The 27,912-nt window shown below is 43.2% G+C and overlaps 1 protein-coding gene across 1 annotated transcript; it reads left to right on the plus strand.

Annotated features, from left to right (window-relative positions):
- The first annotated feature begins 23,488 nt into the window (after positions 1-23,488).
- On the plus strand, positions 23,489-24,148 carry LOC149461174 (tubulin tyrosine ligase 3-like). The gene has a single exon (XM_089678804.1). The coding sequence runs from the start codon at positions 23,489-23,491 to the stop codon at positions 24,146-24,148; it is 660 nt and encodes a 219-aa protein (XP_089534930.1).
- The last annotated feature ends 3,764 nt before the right edge of the window (positions 24,149-27,912 follow it).

The following is a 27,912-nucleotide window of genomic DNA, read 5'->3' on the forward strand; positions in this document are numbered from 1 at the left end:
ATGCATATAATGAGATCTAATAGTTAGTGTTATACCTAGTAGTCGTTAGTACTGTAAGGTATAGGTAATAATTTAGATATTCATAAATTCACACAAAAAGAGAGTATAAAAGCAAGTTCTAAAAAAATATATGTAAAATTATGTAAATAAATTAATTACGGATAAATTAAATAGCTGCTAGCAGTTAAGGTATCGGTAACTGTCCCAATGTAAACGTATATCATAAAAGTGCAGCGCTGTAAACTCATGAAACATAAATAACTTATATCATACTCGAATATATAAAGTGCAAACAAGTGTGTAAATAGTGCAATCAAATAAATAAATGAATTACTGAGAGTCCGTGACAACCACAAATATTATAGAGCAGGCAGTGAAAACTGCTAATGTCATTTATCCAAGTATGAGATAAGATGTTTATGTTTCATGAGTTTACAGCGCTGCACGTTTATGATATACAACAATATATTATTAAATATTATAAAAAATAATAATAGAATATATAATATTAAAATATATAAAATATAAATAAAAAATGACCATAAAAAAATAATAAAGGTATTACCTTTGCAAATGTTTTTCATTTATGCTATTTTTTTTTTAACTTAACTTGTCTTGTCTTTGGGCTAAAAAAAGCCTAAAACAGTAGCTACAGTTCATTTGACCAGAAGAGAAAATACCTTTTGACCGCAGCCTAAGAACATTCAAGCAGAAATGACAATACCTTAAGAACATTCGATTTTGTCTCATTTGCAGAACAGGCACAGCTTTATACATTGTACAAAAAATCCCTAAAACTAATGATCCAATGCAGGTTAATTCACACAGAACATATGTACAGTACATGCAGTTTCAATGGACTACTCTTTTTTTTGATACACGCCTTCTGAGTGATGTCCAATGCCACCCACAGGTGTCAAACTGTGTCCCTCCAGCTGTTGAGCAACTACAAATCCCATCATGCCTCTGCCTTTGGGAGTCATGGTTTCCACTGTCAGCCCTGAAATGCCTCATGGGATTTGTAGTTCTGCAAAAGCTGGAGGGCTGCAGTTTGACACCAAAACCACTAGCATGATATAGAAGAAAATGGTCTTACCAGTCTCTACAGTCTCGTACAGCTAAGGGAGAGAAGGAATTGTTACATGATGGTATGTAAGAATAACATAAAATTTATTTTATGGATTATTTTCATTATTGTCTGCCTGTGTCCCTGTTGGGGAGCTTTTCCCTCACTTCCTGGCCATACCCAGCCCAGCATTATTGCTTGCAGAAATTCTTGCAAGAATCCAACCCTTAGGAATGTTACTAGACTAGAAATAATAATACATTTGTATTTGTAATAATTGAAGGTCTACATTACCAGCATCCATAGAGGGTCCACAGCCCATGGCTGCAGAGAATAATGGTCACTCTTTGAGTCACCTCCCAGCGGCTGCTATTTCATTTAGAAGATTGGAAGATTATTTTCACAAAATAATTAATCTTCAAGGATTATGAATGGTTGGTATGATAAGAAGGCAGAAGCTGATGGTTTAGTGTTCTCATAAAAAGAAGGTTTAATTCTTGGGTCAGTCTGTCCAGAACTGATATTTCAGTTTTGTGTAGATGCTCCATACAAGATGCTTATTGTTGGAATACAGAGTTCATGTATTTTGTGCAATAACTACATCAGTATTCAGTAGAGATATGCTCTTCAACCAGCAGATGGCAGTGTTTATACATTTGTAGCTGCATCTATGGTATACTCTATGTCTTTTCTCTGAATAAAGTTTCCTGCTTCCTTGTTGCAGTGAAGCACAAAAGCACATGTGCACTGTCTGTTCTGTAGGGCTATATACAGATTTATAACACCTATACAAGGTGGAGTGATAACCAACTTGGTCCTGGAAGCTTCTTGTCTCCTCTGTATCACCATGTATAGTACAATTAGATTGCTCAGTGAGATACCAAGGCTGTGCTGAAAACATTGCAAAAGTGCTAACGGGAGAAAGTCACTTCATCCACATTCCAGAGAGAACCTCATATGTAGGGTGGGTGGGTCTGCTGGGTGAATCAGTGCTGTGTAAGGCTCCATTCACACCTATGCAGTTTGCTTTTTGTCCATTTTGCAGTGCTTTTCGAAGCTTGTTTTGCGTTTTTCTACAAGCTTTTTTGATGTGTTTTTACAGCATTTTGCATTTTTTTTCTCTGTTTTTTTAAAGTGGATTTTTTGTTTAGCTGGGCAGAATATTTATTTATTTCAGGTACTTATATAGCGCTGTAAATTTACGCAGCGCTTTACATATATATTGTACATTCACATCAGTCCCTAACCCTCAAGGGGTGTACAATCTAAGGTCCCTAACTTACATTCATACATACACATACTAGGGCCAATTTAGACAGGAGCCAATTAACCTACTAGCATGTCTTTGGAGTGTGGGAGGAAACCAGAGTACCCGGAGGAAACCCACGCAGGCACAGGGAGAACATGCAAACTTCAGGCAGTTGGGGCCGTGGTTGGGATTCAAACCAACGACCCTAGTACTGCCAGGCAGAAGTGCTAATCATTTAGCCACTGAGCTGCCCATATAAATGCAAAATGCAAAACACAAAACGTGGCAAAAAAGCACTACCATGCATTTCAGAAGATTCTCCATTGAACTCTACTGTAGCAAAAATTCTGCATTTTGCTTTTGAAAAATTCCCTGACCCTTTCCAAAAATGCAGCAGCTCAAAAAAGCGTAGATGTGAACATGTTCCACAGGAAACTATGTTAAATGGACTGCAGTGCGTTTCTGCAAAAAGCACTAAAAAACGCATTGGTGTGAACGGAGCCTAATGCAGGCCATAGACGGGGAGAAAACCGGACTTTTTTTAACAAAAAAACAAAAAATCGGTCGTTCAATAGGCTGACGTTACCACCAACAGTAAAAAAAAATCGGCCGATTTTCGTCCCATCTACGGCTGGCATTTAATTACTTCTGTCCCTGAAGAGAGCCCCGCTATTATATTTGACATTAAAAAGTATTGTGGTTGCAACATTGTATCTATTTATATCCATTTCAGATACAGATGGGGTTTTTTTCAGATACAAATAGATACATTGTTGCAACTGCAATATTTTTTAATGTCAAATATAATAGCGGACTGGAATTCTTCTTTCTCTTCTTCTTCTTTCTCTTCTTATTTTTTTCTTATTCTTCTTTTTCTTATTCTTCTTTTTCTTCTTTCTTTATATTTTTCTTCTTCTTTTTCTTGCAGGTCACGGCTCATGATCAAATTTTTTATCGGTAAAAAGATCGGCCGATTTGCCCATCATTGCCGCGAAAATCGGCCGATCGGCAAAATTGGCCAATTTTTTTCCAAATTAACCGATCAAAAAAATCTGACAAAATCCAGAAAAACAGCCGACCAATTAACCCATTAACGGAGCGAAAATCGGCCGATTTTCAACCCATCTATGGCCTGCATATCTCTATATCTCTTACTCAATGACTGCTGTACAAAAGGAGCTGAGAATATTCGCACAACAAATCGAGTGAATTTTCTCTTCAGCATATCCCTGTTCACATATTGCACCTGATTGGACCAGCATTTCTCATCCTTTTCTCAGTCAGGGACCTTTAGATACAAGTATGCAAAATGCCGCAGCACCCCAGTCTAAAATGTAAAAAAAATAAATGTTACCAATCAAAGGGTAACCTGAGCCTGGAACAATGCACACAACCACCTCGATGAAAGTACCTTCACATCAGAAGCCCCATCATGGTGATTCACCAATCACATCAGAGCCCCCTCTCCCCCCCCCATCATATCATCAGTGTTCTCCATATGTATTAAAGTAACCCTTAAATGTTAGAGTCCCCCCCATCATATGAGAGTGCTCTGCATGTCAGAGTTCCCCCATCATGTCGGAGTACTCCCATAACGTCAGAGTCCCCCCATCTCATCAGAGTTATCCCCATATATCAGAGCCCCCCCTATAAATCAGAGTCCCGCCATCAATCCCCTCATCTCATCAGAGCTTTCCCTATTTGTCAGAGTCCCCCCTATATGTCAGCGTCCCTCCATCACGTCAGAATACCCCCATAAGTCCCCAGTCATATCAGAGTTTACCCCCATAACATAAGAGTGCCACGTCTCATCAGAGTTCTCCCTATTTGTCAGAGTCCTCCCTATATGTCCAAATCCCCCTGTATATTAGAGTACCCCCATAACACCAGAGTCTCCCCATCTCATCAGAGTCCTCTCCATTATTCAGAGTCCACCTTATACGTCAGAGTTCACCCTATACATCAGAGTCCCCCACATCATGCCGGAGTCCCCACATCTCATCAGAGTTCTCCCTATATATCAGAGTCCCCCCTATATGTTTAGAGTCCCCCATCATGTCAGAGTACCCCTATAATACTAGAGTCTCCCCATTTCATCAGAGTTCTCCCTATTTGTCAGAGTACCTCCATAAAGTCAGTGTACCCCCATCTGATTAGACTTCACCCTATAAGTCAGAGTCCCCCATCTCATCAGAGTTTTCCCTATATATCACAGTCCCCCCTATATGTTTAGAGTCCCCTATAATGTCATAGTACCCCCATAACATCTGTGTCCCCCATCTCAACAGAGTTTTTGTATACTTCAGATTTGCCCCTTCATGTCAGATTCCCCCATCACTTCTTAGTATCCCCATCACGTCAGAGTACCCCCATAGCTTCAGAGTCTTCCCATCTCATCAGAGTTCTCCCTATACGTCAGAGCCCCGCATCACATCAGATTCACCTCATCATTGAGTCTTCTCATCACATCAGAGTCCCCCCATCACAAATCCCCCCATCACACAATCCCCCCATCACACAATCCCCTCTCCCCAGCAGAGCACTACCATTTGGCTCCAGCAGGGCAAGCAGAGGGCAGAAGGTGGAACAGGTCTGGGGGAACCAGACTTCTATCCTCGCCTGAGTGCTGGGAGTTGGTCCTGTATGCCGCCTGCTCTGGATGAGTGTCATGAGTAGCCATGGAGCGGGTGGGTTGGTCACCTTAGCACCATATAACACTGTGTGTACTGTCCTAGATCATCATTGGTTGCTATGGTGCTGGTGGTGGGCCCCGTTTGCACCATGGCAACTCATTCCACTGTTCCAGGGCAAACTGCTTACGGCACCCAAGGGAACGTAAACAGCACCCCAGGGTGCCATGGCAGCCCAGTTGAGGAACACTGGATTGCATTGCATAACTCCAGAATAAGAAAATATTGTCTAAATATGAAATACATGTGTATTATTACTTGAATTGTGGTGTGTTTCGTGTATTTCTTCCGGATCTGTGCAGTAATTCAGTGTGACACTTTACCTCTGTGCAGGACCTTCCTGTAATAAAGACCAGTCACTGCTGCTCTTTCCTTGTGCAGGGTGACTGGTCTTGTCTCCGCCCCTCCTGTAGTTTTCTGCAGGCAGCCTGTAGTGGGTGGGTTGTGCTGAACCCCACCCACAGCTCTGTTCTCCGCACAAGCTATGTACAGCACAGTGATAATGTCACCGCTACATTTACAAGGTAATACCTGGGTTTGTAAAGGCATTTGGTGCACAAAAAGTATATAACCTTTATGGCTATTGATGAATTTATTTACATAGAAAGTGTTCCGGATTTCAGCTTTAAATCAAGATGATTATTGTGTGTTTTGTAAAAAGAAAAGTGCTTTTAACATATAATTGAATAAAAGGTTTTCTTTGGATATTATGAAATATTGTTATTGCATGACAGAAAAACAAAATTCTAATGCCACCTTTAACCCGCTAACAATATATGTGTAATAAACACTTGTCTTGGCTGCACACTCTGTAATATTGGTCAACATGTCCCACAAAGCTATTCTTGTAGTAGTTATTGCAGCATGAGATCCCAATCTCCAGTATGGGAAGTTACAAAAATAATAAAAAAAATTAATCATTTGCACAGTCTGTGTAGGATTCAACGCGAAAGAACAAATTCTGTGGAGGTCTTCTCTGCTCCCTGGGGCTCTAGCAGGAAGACCCTCCACCCCCTACCTATAGCACCATGATGGGCAGAAAACGTAGGCTATCTGGAAAAATGATTGTAATTATAACAAAGGCCCTGTGCATATTTTTTGCATATGAAACAAATAACCACTTGACTACCGGGCACTTCTACCCCCTTCCTGCCCAGGCCAATTTTCAGCTTTTAGCACTGTCGCACTTTGAGTGACAATTGCTTGGTCATGCAACACTGTACCCATATGAAATATTTATCATTTCTTTTCACACAAATAGAGCTTTCTTTTGGTGGTATGTACTCACCACTGGGTGTTTTATTTTTTGCACTATAAACAAAAAAAGAGCAAAAATTTTGAAAAAATAATGTTTTTCTCTTTGTTTCTATTATAAAATTTTGCAAACAGGTAATTTTTCTCCTTCACTGATGTGCGGTGATGAGGCTGCACTGATAGGCAGCACCGACGGGCACTGATAGGCGGCACTGATGAGGTGGCACTGAAAGGCGCAACTTATATTATATGGTTTTTGGTAAATCTATAGCAAAATTCTCAAGAAAATTGTATTGTCTTAGACTGGCCATACATTATACAATTTTCTTGAGATTTGTGCTATAGATTTACCAAAAACCATATAATATGAGGTCAAACCTAAACGACACTTTCAATTGTATATAATTAGGCAGGCCCTAATTTCTGTGGACTTTCCTTTATGCACAATTTTTTTTAAATATTTCTGTTAACAATTATTGATCATTTTATTAGTTTTATCAGCGCAAAACGTATTATTGTATTGCATGTAATTAGAGAGGATATGCTCTTATGTGTTCGCTGCTGTCTTTTAATTTATGTACAGTTTTGCATAGTTTCCACCTTGTTTTATTGACTAACAAATAGTAGACCCTTTAAGATGACCCGCTTTATATAGTACAAAATAATTTGCCCTTAAACATCTGTCATTGAACTACTGCAAAGGGTCAACTGTCATTTGATTTAATTTCCCTCAATGTAAGGCTGCACAGAGTCTGCTATAACTGTCAGTTGACTTTTTTTCCTCAGCAGGGGCGGACTGACAACTCATGGGGCCCCTAGGCAATAGGGGATCATGGGGCCCCTGTGTCCTTGCCAGGGGTGTATTTACCACAAGGCAAACAAGGCAGTTGTCTAGGGCGGCATTTTTCAGGGGGGCAACAACATTTTTCAGGGGGGCAGTGGCATTTCTCAGTGGGGCAGTGCCATCCCCTGAAAGAAGGAAAGGAAGAAGGGACACGCGCAGCACGGGGACCAGGTGGGATCTGAGAGAGGCTGCGGGCTGCTTGATGGTGTCTGCAGAGCATGACTCTTGTTCCCAGGGAGCTGTGAAGGTGGGTGTCTTATCTCTTGCCAGGGTGGGGGGGGGGGGTTTGCCAGTGTATGGGGGGCGGTGGTAGTGGAAGGCTCTCTCACGTGGGGATGGGCGGGGGACTGGGGTGTTGTTGGTCAATGTCAGGCTCTCTTCGTGGGGAAGGGGGGTGTTGGCTGGTGTCAGGGTCTCTCCATGGGGGTTGTGTTGCCTAGGGCAGCACTAAACTTAAATACACCACTGGTCCTTGCCCAAACTCAAAAAAGCCTATGAAAAAGGTACCAGGGGCATCTCATGGGGCCCCCTACTGACCCCGGGCCCTCGGGCACTGCCCGAGTTTCCAAATGGTCAGTACGCCCCTGTTCCTCAGTGATCTCTTGTAAAGAGTCTGTCAGTTGAGGTTAGTGGAACTATAGGCAAATTAAAAAATGACGCATGCTGCAGTCTAGCATTAGGCTCTGTTCACAACAACGCATTTTTTAGTGCTTTTTGCAGAAACGCACTGCAGTTCATTCAACATGGTTTCCTATGGAACATGTTCACATCTATGCTTTTTTGAGCTGCTGCATTTTTGGAAAGGGTCAGGGACTTTTTTAAAAGCAAAAAGCAGCATTTTTGCTGCAATAGAGTTCAATGGAGAAGCTGCTGAAATGCATGGTAGTGCTTTTTTGCCGCATTTTGCATTTTAATTCTGCCCAGCAACAAAACAAATTCCACTTCAAAAAAAAATAAAGAGCTGGCTTGTAAGCAAGGATTAGTACCTCTTTTAGCGAGACACCACCCCTGGGTGGGTACTGTGGATTGGGCCAGCTTATCTCTTTATAAGCAGGGTCCCGGAAGAACCATAGTGGGTTGACTGGAAGTCTGCAAAACAACACCATGTAGGTACACAGTCTGAGTGGAGCATGCCCCTCAGGGTAGGCCTAATATAGGCCCCAATGAGAACCCATCTCAGGAAACCAAAGGATGAGATAAATGGAAGCATTGTTAACTTTGAGTTTGAACTGAACAGTAATGCTAATGTCTGATGAAAAGAGGAAGAGGTGTACGTGTGTATGGGGAAGAACTGAGCATAGTAAAGCATTCAAAAGGCTGATTGTGTGGACATTCTTCTATTCCTGGAGGAGGGTATTTTGGCTGGGAGCATGTAGTTAATCAAAATGGCTGAACACATTTGTTGTACAGGTGAACGATACCCCATCTCGTTCGTGTTGCAGGAGTATGATGAGAGGTGCCCTGAGCCAACATGATTGTTGCTGGTGGCGAATCCGGTCCTTGATTATAAGCTAGGTACATTTGGCTCTGTCCTGGCTGCCTTGAGTTCTGGCCTGACTGGTTGGGCTGAGATTTGCTCTGGTTGGCTAGGATCGGCCCATCAGAGCAATATATTATTTAGTTAGGATAGCACAGCGGTCAGGAGTAAGTAATGCAGAGTGCAGAGCAGGGGCGGCTGACAACTCACGGGGCCCCCGGGCAATAGGGGATCATAGGGCCCCTGTGTCCTTGCCCACACTCAAAAAAAGCCTATAAAAGGTACCAGGGGAATTTCTTGGGCAGTGCCAGAGTACTCAAATGGTCAGTCCGCCCCTGGTGCAGAGTTGAGTAACAAGTAATGCAGAGTGCAGAGGTCAGTAGGAAGTAATACAAAGTGCAGAGGACAATAGGAAGTAATACCGTGTGCAGAGGTTTTCAAATCTGACAGATAGTACAGGGGGGACTTCTCCCCATATTATGTCAGAGAAATGGGGGGGGGGGGCAGCGGGCGCAGCTACAGCTATAGGAACATGTTACATGTTTCACCCTAAAAACAGGTGGAACATGTAACAAGTAAAAGGTGAACCTATCCATTAAGCTCAATGCTACCTTTTTAACAACTACTTTCCTTTGCTTCAGCAGGCAAAACATTTAGTATAGTGTGACCTTTTTGTTAGATAAAGTGGATGTGAACTAGGTGCAAAAGCTGGCGTCCAGGGAGACCAGATATAGTGAATGCAGGGTCTGGGGAGACCGGATATAGTGAATGCGGGGTCCGGGGAGAACGGATATAGTGAATGCAGGGTCCGGGGAGAACGGATATAGTGAATGCAGGGTCTGGGGAGACCGGATATAGTGAATGCGGGGTCCGGGGAGAACGGATATAGTGAATGCGGGGTCCGGGGAGACCGGATATAGTGAATGCGGGGTCCGGGCAGACCGGATATAGTGAATGCGGGGTCCGGGGAGACCAGATATAGTGAATGCGGGGTCCGGGGAGAACGGATATAGTGAATGCGGGGTCCGGGGAGACCGGATATAGTGAATGCGGGGTCCGGGGAGACCGGATATAGTGAATGCGGGGTCCGGGGAGACCGGATATAGTGAATGCGGGGTCCGGGGAGACCGGATATAGTGAATGCGGGGTCTGGGGAGACCGGATATAGTGAATGCGGGGTCCGGGGAGACCGGATATAGTGAATGCGGGGTCCGGGGAGACGAAGCCGACCCTGATTCCTTTTTTCCTCGTTGCTACAGACTGGGGGCTGAAGATGAGAAGAGGACTTTCATTGGTAAGGCCTTTTATCACCTCTAAGACTTTGTGTACATGGGAAGTACAAGGAGGTTATATACATGTGGATGCAGTGCTACAAAACATCTCCTCCATATGTGATATATGATGGGTATGCAAAAAAATTATAAACTATAAAATTAACGCACAAAAACAAAACAAATAAAGATAAAAATCCACATGGTGTTAAAATTACCAAAATATATGTACTATTAAATCCTAATGTTTCACCATCCTCAGAACATATTTATTCAGTGTAAATCCAACCAAATATCATTAGTCATGCAACAACAAACAGTTAATAAACACAATTTTGTGTGGAACTACAACACACCTCCCCCCATTACAATATATGACATTATAAAAGTCCTATATGGTGTTAATTAAAAGTCCAATAAAGTGCTTAATAGTGACACGTTTGTTATGTTGATCTGTTTTGTTTTTGTGGGTTTATTTTATAGCTTAGAATTTTTTGCATACCCATCATATATCACATATGGGGGAGGTGTTTTGTAGCACATCCATGTGTACATAACTTTGATTGGTTGTATCTCTTTTTGGATATGATTTTTAGGTGCTGGCAGCCACATGTTAGGAGTTTGTACACCATAGCGCTGGACCTATTGCTATTTATCAATAAAAGGGGGTGCCCAAATTCCATTCTCTATGCCCTTTGAGCGCCCCTTCTACTTCTCCATGTCATAAGGATGGATCTCAGCAATTCTTAGTAGAGTGTTACATTTTGCAGTCTTCAATGTTACCTGTAATATGTGGCCAGAGAGAGAAGTCCCTTAAATATCATGTCTACCCTATTAAAGTGTTACTAAACCAACAACAGTAAAATCAGTCTGTATATGCAGTAAAGCATGCTTGTTATACTCACTGTGGAACCCAAGGGGTTAATCCTCCGCATTGCTTACAAAGGATGTTTGATCCTGTCTTCTCTGATCCTCCCCTTCTTCTACTGTCCCCAATCCATCTGCTGATAGTACAGATCCTTGGGGGCATGCTGCACATGCTCAGTTTGGTGAGTTTTATTTTCTCTGGGAGAGTGCATGTGATTAGCACAGGGCCAATCAGCACTCTCCAAACAGAGGGTTAGGGGTCATGCAGCCTCATAGGACAATCAAGGGTGAACTAAAACTCCTCCTACAAGCTTTAACCAGTGCTCAGTCGGACACTGATAGAAGTCACAAGACTGCTCTAACTACTGATGAGAAAAGGTATTTAGCAGTTTATATTTATTAAAATAATTGCATTTCTATGTTGTGTGTACTGTGGGAGACCAGATATAGTGAATGCAGGGTCTGGGAAGACCAGATATAGTGAATGTAGGGTCCTGGGAGACCAGATATAGTGAATGCAGGGTCCGGGAAGACCAGATATAGTGAATGCAGGGTCCGGGTAGAGCGGATATAGTGAATGCGGGGTCCGGGGAGACCAGATATAGTGAATGCAGGGTCCGGGGAGACCAGATATAGTGAATGTAGGGTCCTGGGAGACCAGATATAGTGAATGCAGGGTCCGGGAAGACCAGATATAGTGAATGCAGGGTCTGGGGAAACCAGATATAGTAAATGCAGGTTTCGGGGGAGACCAGATATAGTGAATGTAGGGTCCTGGGAGACCAGATATAGTGAATGCAGAGTCCAGGGAGACCAGATATAGTGAATGCAGGGTCCGTGGAGAGCGGATATAGTGAATGCGGGGTCCGGGGAGACCAGATATAGTGAATGCAGGGTCCGGGGAGACCAGATATAGTGAATGTAGGGTCCTGGGAGACCAGATATAGTGAATGCAGGGTCCGGGAAGACCAGATATAGTGAATGCAGGGTCTGGGGAAACCAGATATAGTAAATGCAGGTTCCGGGGGAGACCAGATATAGTGAATGTAGGGTCCTGGGAGACCAGATATAGTGAATGCAGAGTCCGGGGGAGACCAGATATAGTGAATGCAGGGTCCGGGGAGACCAGATATAGTGAATGCAGGGTCCGGGGAGACCAGATATAGTGAATGCAGGGTCCGGGGAGAGCGGATATAGTGAATGCAGGATCCGGGGAGACAGGATATACTGAATACAGGGTCTGGGGAAACCAGATATAGTGGATGCAGGTTCCAGGGAGACCAGATATAGTGAATGCAGGGTCCGGGGAGACCAGATAAAGTGAATGCAGGTGTTGGGTTTAGTAACACTTTAAGAGAGTGTTAGAAAGCCAGGTGGAATATTTCCACAAGCCACACAAGTGTTGAGGGGTTCTTGAGTCCAGCATAAGGTCTAGTTGCTGTGATATCCATTGTCCTCTGGGATGGACACCATCAGTCAGTAAACTCTGAGACAAACCCTAAATGGGTGACCATCAAGGCCCCTTATGTATAGTCCTTCTTTTTTCTTCAGCTGTCACTCTGTTTGGTCCAAAGTCAGGATCTGTAGACGTAATGGTCTGTTCTACAGCACAATACTACAGTATATGGGAAATATTTCTGTGTAAGATTTTATAACTACCAAATTACAAATAAAATAATTATAAAATCACAACACATTCTTTCTAAAATTTCACTTTGCACAATAAATATATCCATTTCCGTGGGAATTTTAACCTTTAGAAGATTTCTGGCTTACGGCTGCTCGGAGTATTCTCAAGAGAGTGTCGGGAAGAAGAAGCATTTCGGCTACAGATACAGAGATCATCGCGTTGATCCCGGAGAATGCAACTAATCCAAAGAATGAACTAGGTAAAAACAGATCCCAACATGTTGGCATTGGACTGATGTAAAACGTACCTGTCACCAGATAAATAAAAACAGAAGAACATATAAAAATAAAGAAGATGGTGGCCAAAAACAAGTGTTTTTCCGTACATTGCCTGAGAATAGACATGTTTATCTCGAGTATGGGAACTGCTGGGCCTGTTTTGAAAATATTGGTTCCTGGTGTCATTGAAGGGTCTCATTTATCCAGGCCATGGTATAACTAGTAGTAGTCACATTGCACCTGAATTGTTCTGTAATGTTGAAGACATTTGTAGCTTCTACAAGCCACTTCTTCAGTTCTACCGGATGTTAGGAAGATAACCCAGCATCCATACGCACAGACATATTAATCCAGGTAACAAAATCAAAACAGGGCACACTCTCTTAGTGCATTGACGTAGTACACCAAGAATTTAATATAAAGCATAAAAATGCATACTCACAAACCGATGGGGGATAAAAACAGACAAGAAGAGTCCATAATAACAGTCCAAAGTGACGATAGACCCTTAGTGAGGTAAGCTAACGCATTTCAGGAGACGAACTCCCTTCATCAGAGCCAGTTACCATGAAACGTGTAGATGTTGATTGACCAAGAACAGGATGGGAGGTGAGAAAAGATGTGATACTTAACTAGAACTTGGTGGTACCACAACTTTCCCATCTCCGATCCAGTTCTTGGACAATCAACATCTATATATTTCTTGGTAATTGGATTAAGGTGTCTGTGCTACTGATGTAGGATTAAATGTTGGGGTATCTTCCTGCTAACCATTGGAGCTGAAGAAGTGGCTTGTAGACGCTACGAAATGTCTTCAACATTGAAGTTCAGCTGAATATGACTTACTACTACTAGTTGTAGTTCCCTGGCTGTACCTGGTTCTAATACCTTTGAGTCACTGACCTGCTGTATAATGTTGGAATTCCTTATCTCTTGTTCCAGATCAGTGATTCAGAAAGTATTAAAATGCTTGTAAACCACAGACATGAACTATGAACAAAGCATATCCTTCTATAGTGTGTACTCATTTCAGAGCACTAAGTGTCATTTCTGTCTTCTGCATTGTTTTCTGCTATCAGCATGAATCGCTTCTGACAAATTTTCCTGACACCAAAAGAAAAATGGTGACAGGGGAGGGACCTTCAGTTGACAGCCTCAGCTCTGTTCCTTTGAGTTTTCTGGAGGGTGGTGTCTTTTCCGTCCAATCAGTTCTACAGAGCTCTCCTCACTGAGCTCTGCAGAGTGTAACTTCAACTCTGCACCCCCTTTTTTTATTTTTTTTTTAACTCAGGCTTTAAAAAAACTGGACTTTGAACTGATACAGAGAAGAGAATACTGCAGATAAACAGGTACAACTTATGTACAACATATGTAGGAGGATTTGTATCACCAGAGGCCAGTCACTTCACTGGGTATATGGAAGGGTTTACAACCACTTTAAAGATAATGTATCAACATGACAACTATTCTCAAGGAGATAGTCAACAAGGGGAGCCCCCATACTTTTCCCCTAACGAGGTCACTTTAGATTCACTTTCAGTTCAAACTCACAATTGACCTAAACACTGCATGCATATTTCTATTATGTTGCCATTCTGAATGAGGTAATTGAATTGTACTATAAACCATGTGATGACCCAGGTGGGACTTGAACCCACAATCTCCAGCTCTGGAGGCTGATGCCTTCTCCCAGGGGCGTATATACAAGGCAAACAAGGCATTTACCTAGGGCAGCATTTTTCAGGGGGGCAGCACTGTCCCCTGGAAGAAGGGACTGAAGAAGGGACACATGCGGCATGGGGATCAGGTGGGATCTGAAAGAGGCTGCGGGCTGGTTGACAGTATATGCAAAGCCCAACTCTCATTCTCAAGGATGTCCAGAGCTGTGAAGGCGAGCGTCTTTCTCTCTCTTGCCAGGTGGGGAAGGCGGTGTATGGGGGGCAATGGTAGTAGAAGGCTCTTTCAGGTAGGGGGGGCAGGGGTGTTGTTGGTCAAGGTCTCAGGCTCTCTCCACCACGGTGGTGGGGAAGTGGTGTTGGTTGGTGTCAGGCTCTCTATACAGGGGGGGGGGCGATTTTTGTGTTGCCTAGGGCAGTACAAAACCTACATACACCACTGCCTTCTCCATTAGGCCACTGGGCCAACTATAGGGAAGCTATGTAACGCCGCAGTATCTTTCTGCAGTTTCTGTGGACCCCTTGACGTGCTATAGGTAATCTAGGTCTATTGAGATTCTTGCTGTTAGGGAGATTGCTGAAAGATACCCTCTAAAAAAAATTGGAGCAAACAAAAAAAATGTCCTTTTGCCCATAGCAGCCAGAGAGGTTTCATCTCTTTTATCGTAGATAAGAAAATGAAAAGAGGAACTTGATTGGTTATTATCTTTCACACCCCTGCCCAAGCTCTACTTGTATTTTTCTCTAATGGAGAAAGCATGAGCTCTGGAGGCTCTTTTAGGCCACTGGGCCCACTATAGGGAACCTATGTAACTCAGCAGTATCTTTCTGCAGTTTCTGTGCACCCCCTGATGTGCTATAGGTAAGCTAGGTCCATTGAGTTTCTTGCTATGAGGGAGATTGCTGAAAGATACCCTCTAGAAAATGAAAGAAGGAACTTGATTGGTTATTATCGTTCACACCACTGCCCAAGCTCTACTTGTATTTTTCTCTAATGGAGAAAGCATGAGCTCTGGAGGCTGATGCCATCTCCATTAGGCCACTGTGCCCACTATAGGGAACCTATGTAACTCCGCAGTATCTTTCTGCAGTTTCTGTGGACCCCTTGACATGCTTTAGGTAAGCTAGGTCCATTGAGATTCATGCTATTAGGGAGATTTCTGAAAGATACCCTCTAGAAAATGAAAGAAGGAACTTGATTGGTTATTATCATTCATACCACTGCCCAAGCTCTACTTGTATTTTTCTTGTTTTCTTTTTGTCTGCAGATGCCAAAAGAACAAATAAACATGGAGGACGTTTGTCAGCTCAGGTGATCAGTACCGCCATCCAGGCCTGTGAGGCCTACCTGAACAGCCTGGAACATGATGACATTGACATGGAAACATGCTCAGCTTCCATCATGACAGATACAGCGTGGGAAGAATTTCTGCGTCATTATTATCAGGTCATCCAGTAAGTGAACACCCAAGGAATCATTTATGATGTAATTTTTTTTTTTACATCCAAACATGATGTCATTTTTATATTATCAGACATCTGGCGTGAACTCAAAATTCCAGGCAGATATAAAAAAAAACATTCAAAATAAAAATTATATTATTAATGAATAATAATATTTAGTGCTGTGCTCCCGTGCTAAATTAATTATATAAAAAAATTTGCAACAGTGATTATCAGTTCATAATCAAACTATATACTCAAAAACATATTAAAATAACAAAAACAATATAATATAATAGCCTTGATGCAAACAATTTGTGTGCTAAATGAACAGTCCTCTTGATAAATCCAAAAACTCGTGTCACCAAATGGGGAAAAACACCGATGAATATTAATATATATTGCGCTCACCTCCAATTTTTCCCTGATATATAAATAGGCAAAAAACACTTTTTGTCCTGACAGGACAGATGAAAACTACTCCTGCTCCAGATCTCTCACTCAGCTGGTTGCATGTTGTTGTATGCTAATGATCCACCTGGTGTCTCTCCACAATGCTGCTTAACCTCCCTGGCGGTTTTCCCGAGTGTAGCTCGGGGTAAAATTTCAGTACCACAAGCGTTATCCCCGAGCTACACTCGGGCTTACCATGCGGCGCTGCATAGGGAGTCCGTGCAGCACTTACCTTGTCCTTCGTTCCCTCGATGTGTCCCCTGTAGCGTCCCCGGCCATCTCCTCCGGCCGATGCCGGCATCCGGCTTCTGTGTTCCGGTTCCCGTGACGTCGGGACATACGGGCGCCGCCAGCGGAGGGAAATTTAAAAAATTTAAAAAACGTCATTTTATTTTTTTCAATTTTACATAGTAAAACATTGCTGTTTCATCCCATTTCACATACATATTGTCCCTAGTGCTTTGTCCTGTGCCCTGCCTGCATTTTCTCTGTTCTTTCTGCCTGGAAACTGAGAAACGTCCATGGCGTCCAAAAAGTGTCCCTTTACGTCAAAAGCGGTTTTAGATCAGCTAGAGAACAGCGATAGTAAATCAGAACCACTTGCAGAATTGAATGATAATGATTTGTGAGGAAATTTTCCTAAAAATTACAGCCTACAATAAAAAACTATTTCCATGCGAAAAAATGGTACCGCTTTCAGCACAAAAAATCGGAAAGAATCATACCGCTAGGGAGGTTAATAAGATGGATATGGAAGGATTCCTCACTCGCACCTCCAGGGCTCTATTTGTCTATATATCCCCTCCAGAATATTCTGATCACTGGAGCTGGGTGTAAGGTGCCACCATAGCATGACTTCTGTAGTACTGAAATGGAGCTGAGTAACTTCACCAAAAAAAAAAATATCACTTGATTTTTATAAAAAAAACATTGTTTAATTCTGGGAGGTATTCATTAATAAGTTAATACATTTTTTAAAATGCAACTAGTGTAACAACCTGAATATGACTTGGTAGCGGCCTCTTGCGGTCCTTGTTCAAACCTAGAGGTAGGAATAGCCGTAGGAACACTTCAGGTGTGCTGCATGCAAATATACTAAAAGGGAACAAGATGAGAGGAAGAGCAAGCAGGAGGATGATCTCAACAGTCTGCTGCTATCTTTATCCAATCAGTGGGATAGGAGTAGAAAGAGGACATCACTGTATTTCTGAACTGTAAGTGGCATATTCACCTGGCTGTGATGTATGATGGGGCTGTGTCAATCTTTGGACTGGACAGACAGATAATAAAAATGCATCAGAATGGAAGAGCAGGTTGAAGTGTTTCTTGACTAAATAAAGTTGTTTAGGAGATGAAGGTTTGCAGTATGTTGTCTTGCCTCGTAGAATATGCTAGCAGAACAAGGTAACAAGCCCCAATGCTTGGTCATGACTGGAATGTGTAGCTTGGGGGGATGGGTGAATGGAATCATGGAACCGGAAATACCTACCGTAACATTATAATAGTACAGTATGTTCTGGCTGTTAAATAATCACTTCCTATCTCATTGCAGTGATGGAGCTGTGATAGACCAATCGTCCTCCTATGTGGACCAGTGTGATCATGTTTTAAGACGATTGGCAGACATGAACCCACAGCTGGACATTGAAGGAGACAGAAACATCTGGATTGTTAAACCGGGTGCCAAATCCAGAGGTAGAGGTGAGAGAACAAGAATCACATGGCCTTATGTCCTACCATACCTTGCCATACTGGCGTACCCAATCCATTTTGTCTGGAAGTTTCGTTTTCTCTGCCACAATTCATTACATCAAAAGAGTCAGCCCACCTAAGACTAATTTATTGGTTAGGAATGGAGAGTGGTTGATGTTGGAGTATTATATGCAGCCAATTATTATCTAGCACCTCACAGACCCTGAAGAGCTAGTAGTCAACATGTGTCAAGCGCCTATGAATCTACTTTAGAGATACACTCACCAGCTACTTTATTACGTACACCTTGCTAGAACCAGGTTGGACTCCCTTTTGCCTTCAGATCTACCTCCATTCTTTGTGGCATAGATTTAACAAGATGTTGGAAACATTCCTCAGAGATTTTGGCCCATATTGACATGATAGCATTACGCAGTTGCTGCAGATTTGGCGGCTGCCCTTCCATGATGCGAATCTCCCGGTCCACCACATCCCCAAAGGTGCTTTATTGGATTGAGATTTGGTGATTGTGGAGGTCATTGGAGTACAGTGAACTCATTTTCATGTTCAAGAAACCAGTTTGAGATGATTTGAGCTTTGTGACGCGGTGCATTATCCTGCTGGAGATAGCCATCAGAAGATGGGGACACTGTAGTCATAAAGGGATGGACATGGTCAGCAACAATACTCGGGTAGGCCATGGCTTTTAAACGATGCACAGTTGGTACTAAGGGGCCCAAAGTGTGTGAAGAATATATCCCTCACACCATTACACCACCACCAACAGCCTGAACTGTTGATACAAGGCAGGATGGATCCATACTTTCATGTTATTTACACCAAATTCTGACCCTACCATCTGAATGTCGCAGCTGAAATCGAGACTCATTAGAACAGGCAACATTTTTCCAATCTTCGTTTGTCCAATTTTGGTGAGCCTGTGCGAATTGTAACCTCCGTTTCCTGTTCTTAGTTGACAGGAGTGGCACCCGGTGTGGTCGCCTGCTGCTGTAGCGCATCCGTTTTAAGGTTCAACGTATTGTGCATTCAGAGATGGTCTTCTGCATACCTTGGTTGTAACGAGTGGTTATCTTAGTTACTGTTGCCTTTCTATGATCTCAAACCCCAGTCTACCCATTCTCCTCAGACCTCTAACATCAACAAGGCATTTTCGTCCACACAACATCCGCTCACTGGATATTTTCTCTTTTTCGGACCATTCTCTGTAAACCCTAGAGATGGTTGTGCGTGATAATCCCAGTAGATCAGCAGTTATGAAATTCTCAGACCAGCTTGTCTGACACCAACAACCAGGCCACATCCAGAGTCACTTAAATCCCCTTTCTTCCCTATTCTGATGCTCGGTTTGAACTTCAGCAAATTGTCTTCACCACATCTAGATGCCTAAATGCATTGAGTTACTGCCATGTGATTGGCTGATTAGTAGTTTGTGTTACCACACAATTGAACAGGTGTACCTAATAAAGAGGCCGGTGGAGCACATGGAAGAAACACAGGAGCACATGGAAGAAAACTGTGCAAACACAGAGAGCAGATACAGACTCCATGCAGATGATTGGGACCTGATAAGAACTGCACCCTAGACCCTAGCATTGCAATACTGTACAACAAAATAGTTCTAGTTGTTCCATATGTGTTGAGATCATCCAAGTTACAGGCAGATGGATGCGGTTGGCGGAATCTCTAACATGGTTGAACTTCCTTGTCCTGTCATAATTATGAAATACCATCTTGACCTAAGGGCCAGGAACCCACCGCATGCTATGACAGAGAAAGAAAAAGCAGCCATGGAACAGGGTCCAGACCATGGCCCCTTCAGGCCTCATGCACACAGGGGCTTTTTGCAGCTACTTTTAGGGGCGTTTTCAGCCCTCCATGTTATCCTATGTATCCATGCACACAAACATTAGGAGCTTTTAGTGGCAGTAGTGTTTACCAGCAGGAAAAAAAACCCATGGCCAGTGCGTCCAGGAGCAGCAGCGTTTTGTCAGAAAAATGCTTGATGTGTCTAAACGCGTATTAATGATAGGCGCTTATAATTCTCGCCAATGAAATGGGTTATCGCCAAAGCACTTGACACCTGTAAACGCGCCTAAATGCCTGTAAAACTGTTAGACACTTTGATAAGAGTCAGGCGTTTTTTTTGCCAAAACGCAGCTGCCAAGAGGAGGAGCTTTTTTAAAACGTCCTGTGTGCATGAGGCCTTAACGTGTAATTTTAGATATACATAATGAGATGGCACCACTCCCACCCTGCTAAATTCCAGAAAGTTTTCAGGCCATCTAGGAGATTCAGTCACATACGTGAGTTTTTGGTCTTCCTCAGGATGTCATCCCCAGTGGAGTTGACTAGTAGTTACCTGATCTAGTTCCAAGAGAAACCTCCCACCTACAGTTCCTTGAAAAAGAATTCATACCCCTTGAAATTTTCCACATTTTGTCATGTTACAACCAAAAACGTAAATGTATTTTTAATTGGGATTTTATGTGATAGACCAACACAAAGTGGCACATAATTGTGAAGTGGAAGGAAAATGATAAATGGTTTTCACACTTTTTTACCTTTACTCTGATAACCCTAACTAAAATCTAGTGGAATCAATTGTCTTCAGAAGTCACCTAATTAGTAAATAGAGTCCACTTGTGTGTGATTTAATCTCAGTGTAAATACAGCTGTTCTGTGAAGCCCTCAGAAGTTTGTTAGAGAACATTAGTGAACAAACAGCATCATGAAGGCCAAGGAACACATCACACAGGTCAGGGATAAAGTTGTGGAGAAGTTTAAAGCAGGGTTAGGTTATAAAAAAATATCCCCAGCTTTGAACATCTCACGGAACACTGTTCAATCCATCATCCAAAAATGGAAAGAGTATGGCACAACTGCCAACCTACCAAGACATGGAAGTCCACCTAAACTGAAAGGCTGGGCAAGGAGAGTAATAATCATAGAAGCAGCCAAGAAGCCTATGGTAACTCTGGTGGAGCTGCAGGGATCCACAGCTCAGGTGGGAGAATCTGTCCACAGGACAACTAATAATCGTGCACTCCACAAATCTGGTCTTTATGGATGAGTGGAAAGAAGAAAGCCATTGTTGAAAGAAAGCCATAAGTCCCATTTGCTGTTTGCGAGAAGGCATGTGGGGGGGGGGGGGCACAGCAAACATGCGGAAGAAGGTGCTCTGGTCAGATGAGAACAAAATTGAACTTTTTGGCCTAAAAGCAAAACGCTATGTGTGGCGGAAAACTAACTCCGCACATCACCCTGAACACACCACCCCCATCGTGAAACATGGTGGTGGCAGCATCATGTTGTGAGGATGCTTTTCTTCATCAGGGACAGGGAAGCTGGTCAGAGTTGATGGGAAGATGGATGAAGCTAAATGCAGAGCAATCTTGGAAGAAAACCTGTTAGAGTCTGCAAAAGACTTGTGACTGGGGCGGAGGTTCAGCTTCCAGCAGGACAACGACCCGAAACAACCAGCCAGAGCTACAATGGAATTGTTCCGATCAAAGCATATTTATTATTATTATAATACATGATTTCTATAGCGCCAATAGTTTGCACAGTGCTTTAGAAAATGAAGGTAGACTATACAGTTACAATACAATTTTGTTCAAGAGGGAAACAGATGTGTTAGAATGGCCCAGTCAAAGTCCAGACCTAAATCCAATGGAGAATCTGTGGCAAGACTTGAAAATTGCTGTTCAAAGACGCTCTCCATCCAATCTGACAGAGCTTGAGCTATTTTGCAAAGAAGAACGGGCAAAAATGTTCCTTTCTGAATGTGCAAAGCTGGTAGAGACATCCTCAAAAAGACTTGCAGCTGTAATTGCAGTGATAGGTGGTCCTACAAAGTATTGACTCTGGGGGGCTGAATACAAATGCACGCCACACTTTTCACATATTTATTTGTAAAACATTTGGAAAACCATTTCTCATTTTCCTTCCACTTCACAATTACCGTATTTTTCGCTCCATAAGACGCACCTGACCATAAGACGCACCTAGGTTTTAGAGGCAGAAAACAGGAAAAAAAAATTCTGAACTAATGGACTGCAGACATAGTACAGGAGATGACCAGAGACTGCGGACACAGTACAGGAGATGACCAGAGACTGTGGACACAGTACAGGAGATGACCAGAGACTGCAGACACAGTACAGGAGATGACCAGAGACTGCAGACACAGTACAGGAGATGACCAGAGACTGCAGACACAGTACAGGAGATGACCAGAGACTGCAGACACAGTACAGGAGATGACCAGAGACTGCAGACACAGTACAGGAGATGACCAGAGACTGCAAACATAGTACAGGAGATGACCAGAGACTGCGGACACAGTACAGGAGATGACCAGAGACTGCGGACACAGTACAGGAGATGACCAGAGACTGCGGACACAGTACAGGAGATGACCAGAGACTGCGGACACAGTACAGGGATGACCAGAGACTGCGGACACAGTACAGGGATAACCAGAGACTGCGGACACAGTACAGGGATGACCAGAGACTGCGGACACAGTACAGGGATGACCAGAGACTGCGGACACAGTACAGGGATGACCAGAGACTGCGGACACAGTACAGGAGATGACCAGAGACTGCGGACACAGTACAGGAGATGACCAGAGACTGCGGACAGCACAGGGGATGACCAGAGACTGCGGGCATAGTACAGGAGATGACCAGAGACTGCGGACAGCACAGGGATGACCAGAGACTGTGGATAGTACAGGGGATGACCAGAGACTGTGGACAGTACAGATGACTGCTGACCTTTGGGGAGGGGGGGAGCGGGTACCTGAATTTGACAGATACCCGCCCCCACTTCCGCGGAGTTGTTCTTTCATCTTACCTGTTTCTCTATCCAGCCGCGCGCTGTCTTCCCGGCTTCTGTAATGGTGCTCGGCATGACAGCCGGGTGCCCAGTGCGCATGAGCGAGAAGCACTTGCGCTTTGTGATTGGTCCGGCGGCTTTGGGATCTGTCATGTGTCCCAGGTGCCGCCTTACCATTCACAAAAAGCACCGCTTCTTGCGCATGCGCACTTGGCACCCGGCTGTCATGCCCACACTACAGAAGCCAGGAAGACCGCGCCGCTGGATAGAGGAACGGGTAAGATGAAAGAACAACTCCACGGAAGTGGGAGCGGGTACCTGTCAAATTCAGGTACCCGCTCCCCCTCCCTCTCCAAAGGTCAGCAGTCATCTCTATAAGGTCCCGCTGTAGAGCTGAGCGGCCGCCCCGGTATTCTGACACGGCGGCAGTGGAAATACCGAACCGGCCGCTCCATATTCGCTCCATAAGACGCACTGACATTTTCCCCCCTTTTTTGGGGGGAAAAAAGTGCGTCTTATGGAGCGAAAAATACGGTATGTGCCACTTTGTGTTGGTCTATCACATAAAATACCAATCAGACACATTTACATTTTTGGTTGGAACATAACAAAATGTGGAAAATTTCAAGAGATATGAATACTTTTTCAAGGCACTGTGTATAAGTGGACCACCACTTCTGAAAGCTATCAATAACATCAGTTACTTTTCACTTCTTGCACTATAAAAGACCAGCAATGGAGAACTGTGGTAACATCTTGATTGTGTTACAGGCTGCAGTAGACATCCCTCAATACATTGGGATAAATTTGCTGGTTGAAGGAGCCATGGTGAAAAATCCACGTGTCCCTCTTCCAAGACAACCCACTAACCTTGTCAACCCAGGCATGACTCACCTGATCAACCACCAAAGATCTCTCTCCATGGTGCAAGCCAAGGTGTCAACAGCAACAAGCTTTGTTGGGCCTCATGATACCACCAGACACCCACCCGCCATCCCATATTCAACATTCAAAGCAAATTATCGTACCAAAACACTGCACACCTTGAACAGGGCAAAAACCACAGTCATAGATAAAGAAAACAAAGCAACGACAGAAGCTCGGTGCGGATCAGAGAGCGTAGAGTTGGTCAGGCTTTCTGAGAAGTTTGGTGTTGATCACAAGAACACAAAATCGCTCATGCAAGGAGTAAGCACAGCAAAAGTCATACAGCTTCACCAACGTTTGCTTGCCACTCCTAAGCTGTGTGTTTCGGAAAAGCCTTCTTTAACAAAACACCTGATTGGGCAGAAAGATGCATCACGTTTGGATCTGAAGATTACAAGCCTTGACTCAGGAGAAATACAGCTTCTTAAGAGGGTGACGAGGGCAGGTAAAGAGATCTGTCATTTATAAAACATACACTCATAATTTGTCCAAGAAGGAGTTTAATTGGTTGATTGCTTCTAGTTTTTAAAGCGGAGCTCCACCCAAAAGGTAAGTTCCGCTTTAAGGACTGCTTCCCCGCTCCCTATTAAGGATTAGTACCTTTGGGGGGTGGGGAGGAGCGGGTACCCGAATTTGACAGGTACCCGCTCCCATTTCCGGTCCGATTGCCTAGGCGATCGAAAGCGGAAGGTGTCCTCCCTCCCTGTAGTCTTTTGGGACATGTGACAGGTCCCAGAAGACTACAGGACCATTCAGGAAGCGCAGTGCTACTCGCACATGCGCAGTGGGTACTCGGCTGTGAAGCCGCAAGCTGTCACAGCCGGGTGCCCACACTGAAGATGCCGGCCTCCTGGAATACAGGACAGCCGGTGAAACGGGCTACGGGGGACACACCGCGGGACCGAGGGACAGGTAAGTGGCTGTTTTTTATTAAAAGTCAGGAGCTACAGTTTTTGTAGCTGCTGACTTTTATTTTTTGACAGGGTGAACTTTAACTGGATAGTACACTTTTAATGGCGATCGCTTTTCCATTTGACGTATAAGGGCTACCCAAGGGCTGTGGTAAAGCCAATATCTCCAACTAGACATGTATGAATCATTTCATTACAAATTGAAATTCCGACAAAATTTTTGTTATTCAGAGATTCAGATGTATCAGAATCTCTGAATCACAATAGCAAATTTCAACAAATGTGAAAGAATTATAATGAAAACAACGAATGCTTTCGTATTCATTTGTTTAACCCCTCGCCCTCCAGAGGATTTACCCCCCCTTCCTGACCAGGCCATTTTTTGCGATACGGCGCTGCATTACTTTAACTGACAATTGCGCGGTCATTCAACACTGCACCCAAATGAAATTTATGTCCTTTTTTCCCACAAATAGAGCTTTTTTCCGGTGGTATTTGATCACCTGTGCGTTTTTAGTTTTTTGCACTTTAAACAAAAAGACCAACAATTTTGAGAAAAACAATATTTTTCACTTTTAGCTATTAAACATGTCCAGTAAAAAAATAAAAAAAATCAAATTTCGTCATAAATTTAAGCCAAAATGTATTCTGCTACATGTCTGGGTGGTGATCAGCAACTTATAGCGGGACTGCAGCGAGCATTCTGGGGGGGGACTGATTAACTATAGTAAATGTAGATCACTAATTCTCCCCAACTCTTTTTAAGCACACTTCACCTCTACCCTTAGAGGTGTACAAATATAAACATAAATATGCTCAGTGAAAATTAATAAATGAAACCCTTCATTAGATAATAATTTCAAATTAAAGTCCAAAATCTATATGAAAATAATTAAAAAATTGAAAACCGAAATGTCCAAAAAAAAAAAAATATATATATCCAATATCCCAATAAAATAAATAAATAAATACGTGTAGTCCAAAAATTGATTCAAGTGTAAAAACTCTCCGCTGCTTGCAAAAACTTGATTACCTCAAAAAAAAAATATACACAGTGCATTATCCTTTATAAATCAAAAATTTACATGTGAAATCACTCCAGTAATATTCACCCAAGTGAAAACAAGTGTATATATCAAACCACATACACATGCAATATACAGTGCAAAACCATGCATGTGAAACACTCTACTGTGCTCAAAAACTCATAACACAGTGCACACTTCTATCAGGGTAAGGAGTGAATACCCTTACCAATATTCAAAACAATTTATGCTTTGATCTCAATCCACAGAAATTGCCTGATGATATAAATCCTCTTGCAGATGTCCTCAGGGTTTGCTTTGATCCTATAACACTGTATGGATCCTTCCACCCTAGCAACTCAGATATGTTTCCACCATATACGCCAGTCAGATACCCATATATAAGGAACAAATCATAGTGTAATACTGCCACATACTAAGATCCAAACTTTTAATCATACTGCTTACATTAAAAACATCTTTCCATCGCATAAAGCATATAGAAACCTTTCTGCCATCCAGGATCCAGGAGAGTCCTAATCGCAAGTACTTTAACTGACAATTGCGCGGTCATTCAACACTGCACCCAAATGAAATTTATGTCCTTTTTTCCCACAAATAGAGCTTTTTTCCGGTGGTATTTGATCACCTGTGCGTTTTTAGTTTTTTGCACTTTAAACAAAAAGACCAACAATTTTGAGAAAAACAATATTTTTCACTTTTAGCTATTAAACATGTCCAGTAAAAAAATTAAAAAAATCAAATTTCGTCATAAATTTAAGCCAAAATGTATTTTGCTACATGTCTGGGTGGTGATCAGCAACTTATAGCGGGACTGCAGCAAGCATTCTGGGGGGGAACTGATTAACTGCCACTGATATCCCCAGTGAGACTAATACAGTAGTTAGTGCTAATAAAAAAAGCACTGATACTGCACTAAAGGCACTGGGCAGGAAGGGGTCATTATATGGGGCGATCAAAGGGTTAACTGTGTGCTGTTTCATATTATGTGCTGTGTGGGTGCTTTCAACTGTAAGCACACTGCTTTGCATGGCTCTGCACAGACATTTCCCCCCATTTTTTTTTAGCTAAAAATATGGTATTTAATGAATGAATCCAACATGAAACAAAATAAAAGAAAAAATTCCTTTCTTCTGAGTACTCTACACTAAACTGAGCATGCTAGGTGAGGTTGATTATCTACCTCACGGGTGTCAAACTGGTGGCCGTCCAGCTGTTGCCAAACTACAAGTCCCATGAGGCATTGCAAGATTGACAGTTACAAGCATGACTCCCAAAGGCAGAGGCATGATGGGACTTGTAGTTTCGCAACAGCTGGAGGGCCGCCAGTTTGACACCCCTGATCTACCTATAGTGTACTGACATCTTTAACAGTCCAATCTTTAACAAACTCGTGCAGACTCCACCTCCACAACATCGCCAAAATACGCGCGTTCCTAACCCCAGAAACCACTAAACAGCTCATCCACTTCCTCATCATATCACGACTCGACTACTGCAACTCCCTCCTCACTGGCCTGCCTCGCCGCTGGCTATCCCCGCTTCAGTCCATCCTGAATACGGCTGCCAGACTCATTCACCTTTCCAACCGCTCCATTTCCGCCACCCCCCTCTGCCAATCCCTCCACTGGCTTCCGATTGCGCAATGGATCAAATTCAAAATCCTAACAGTGACGTACAAAGCTGTCCACCATACTGCCCTGAACTACATCACTGACCTAATATCCAAGTACCACCCAGCACGCACTCTCCGCTCGTCACAAGACCTCCTTCTCTCTAGTTCCCTGGTCTCCTCCTCCCATGCCCGCCTCCAGGACTTCTCCAGGGTGTCACCCATCCTCTGGAACTCCCTGCCCCAACCCATCAGATTATCACGTACTCTCCTCTCCTTTAGGTGCACCCTGAAAACCCATCTCTTCAGGGAAGCCTACCCCACCCCCTGCTAACTTGCCGACCTCCTCCACTCTTCCTACCACTCCATCCCCCACAGCTATCTCCTCCTGTACCACCATCCCCTCCCTCCTAGATTGTAAGCTCGAAAGAGCAGGGCCCTCGATCCTCTCATGTTTTGCATTGTATTGTTATTGTTCTGTCCCCCTTTGTAATGTACAGCACTGAGCGAACTATCGGCGCTTTATAAATACTGTATAATAATAATAATAATCTTGAATGTTAGTGTCCAGATCCTCCTGTAGGTGGCAGTATAGCCATAACATGGAATTTAGAGCTGTGTCCCTAATAGAACATATAGAAAATGATGCTGGTATCCCCTATA

The sequence above is a fragment of the Staurois parvus genome, unplaced genomic scaffold (assembly GCF_062004578.1).
Source record: "Staurois parvus isolate SC_StPar_1 unplaced genomic scaffold, SC_StPar_1.0 ptg000209l, whole genome shotgun sequence".
NCBI lineage: Eukaryota > Metazoa > Chordata > Amphibia > Anura > Ranidae > Staurois > Staurois parvus.

Coding starts and splice junctions, on each gene's coding strand:
- LOC149461174 (XM_089678804.1), top strand. CDS start 23,489: ATGGAGAACTGTGGTAACATCTTGATTGTGTTACAGGCTGCAGTAGAC.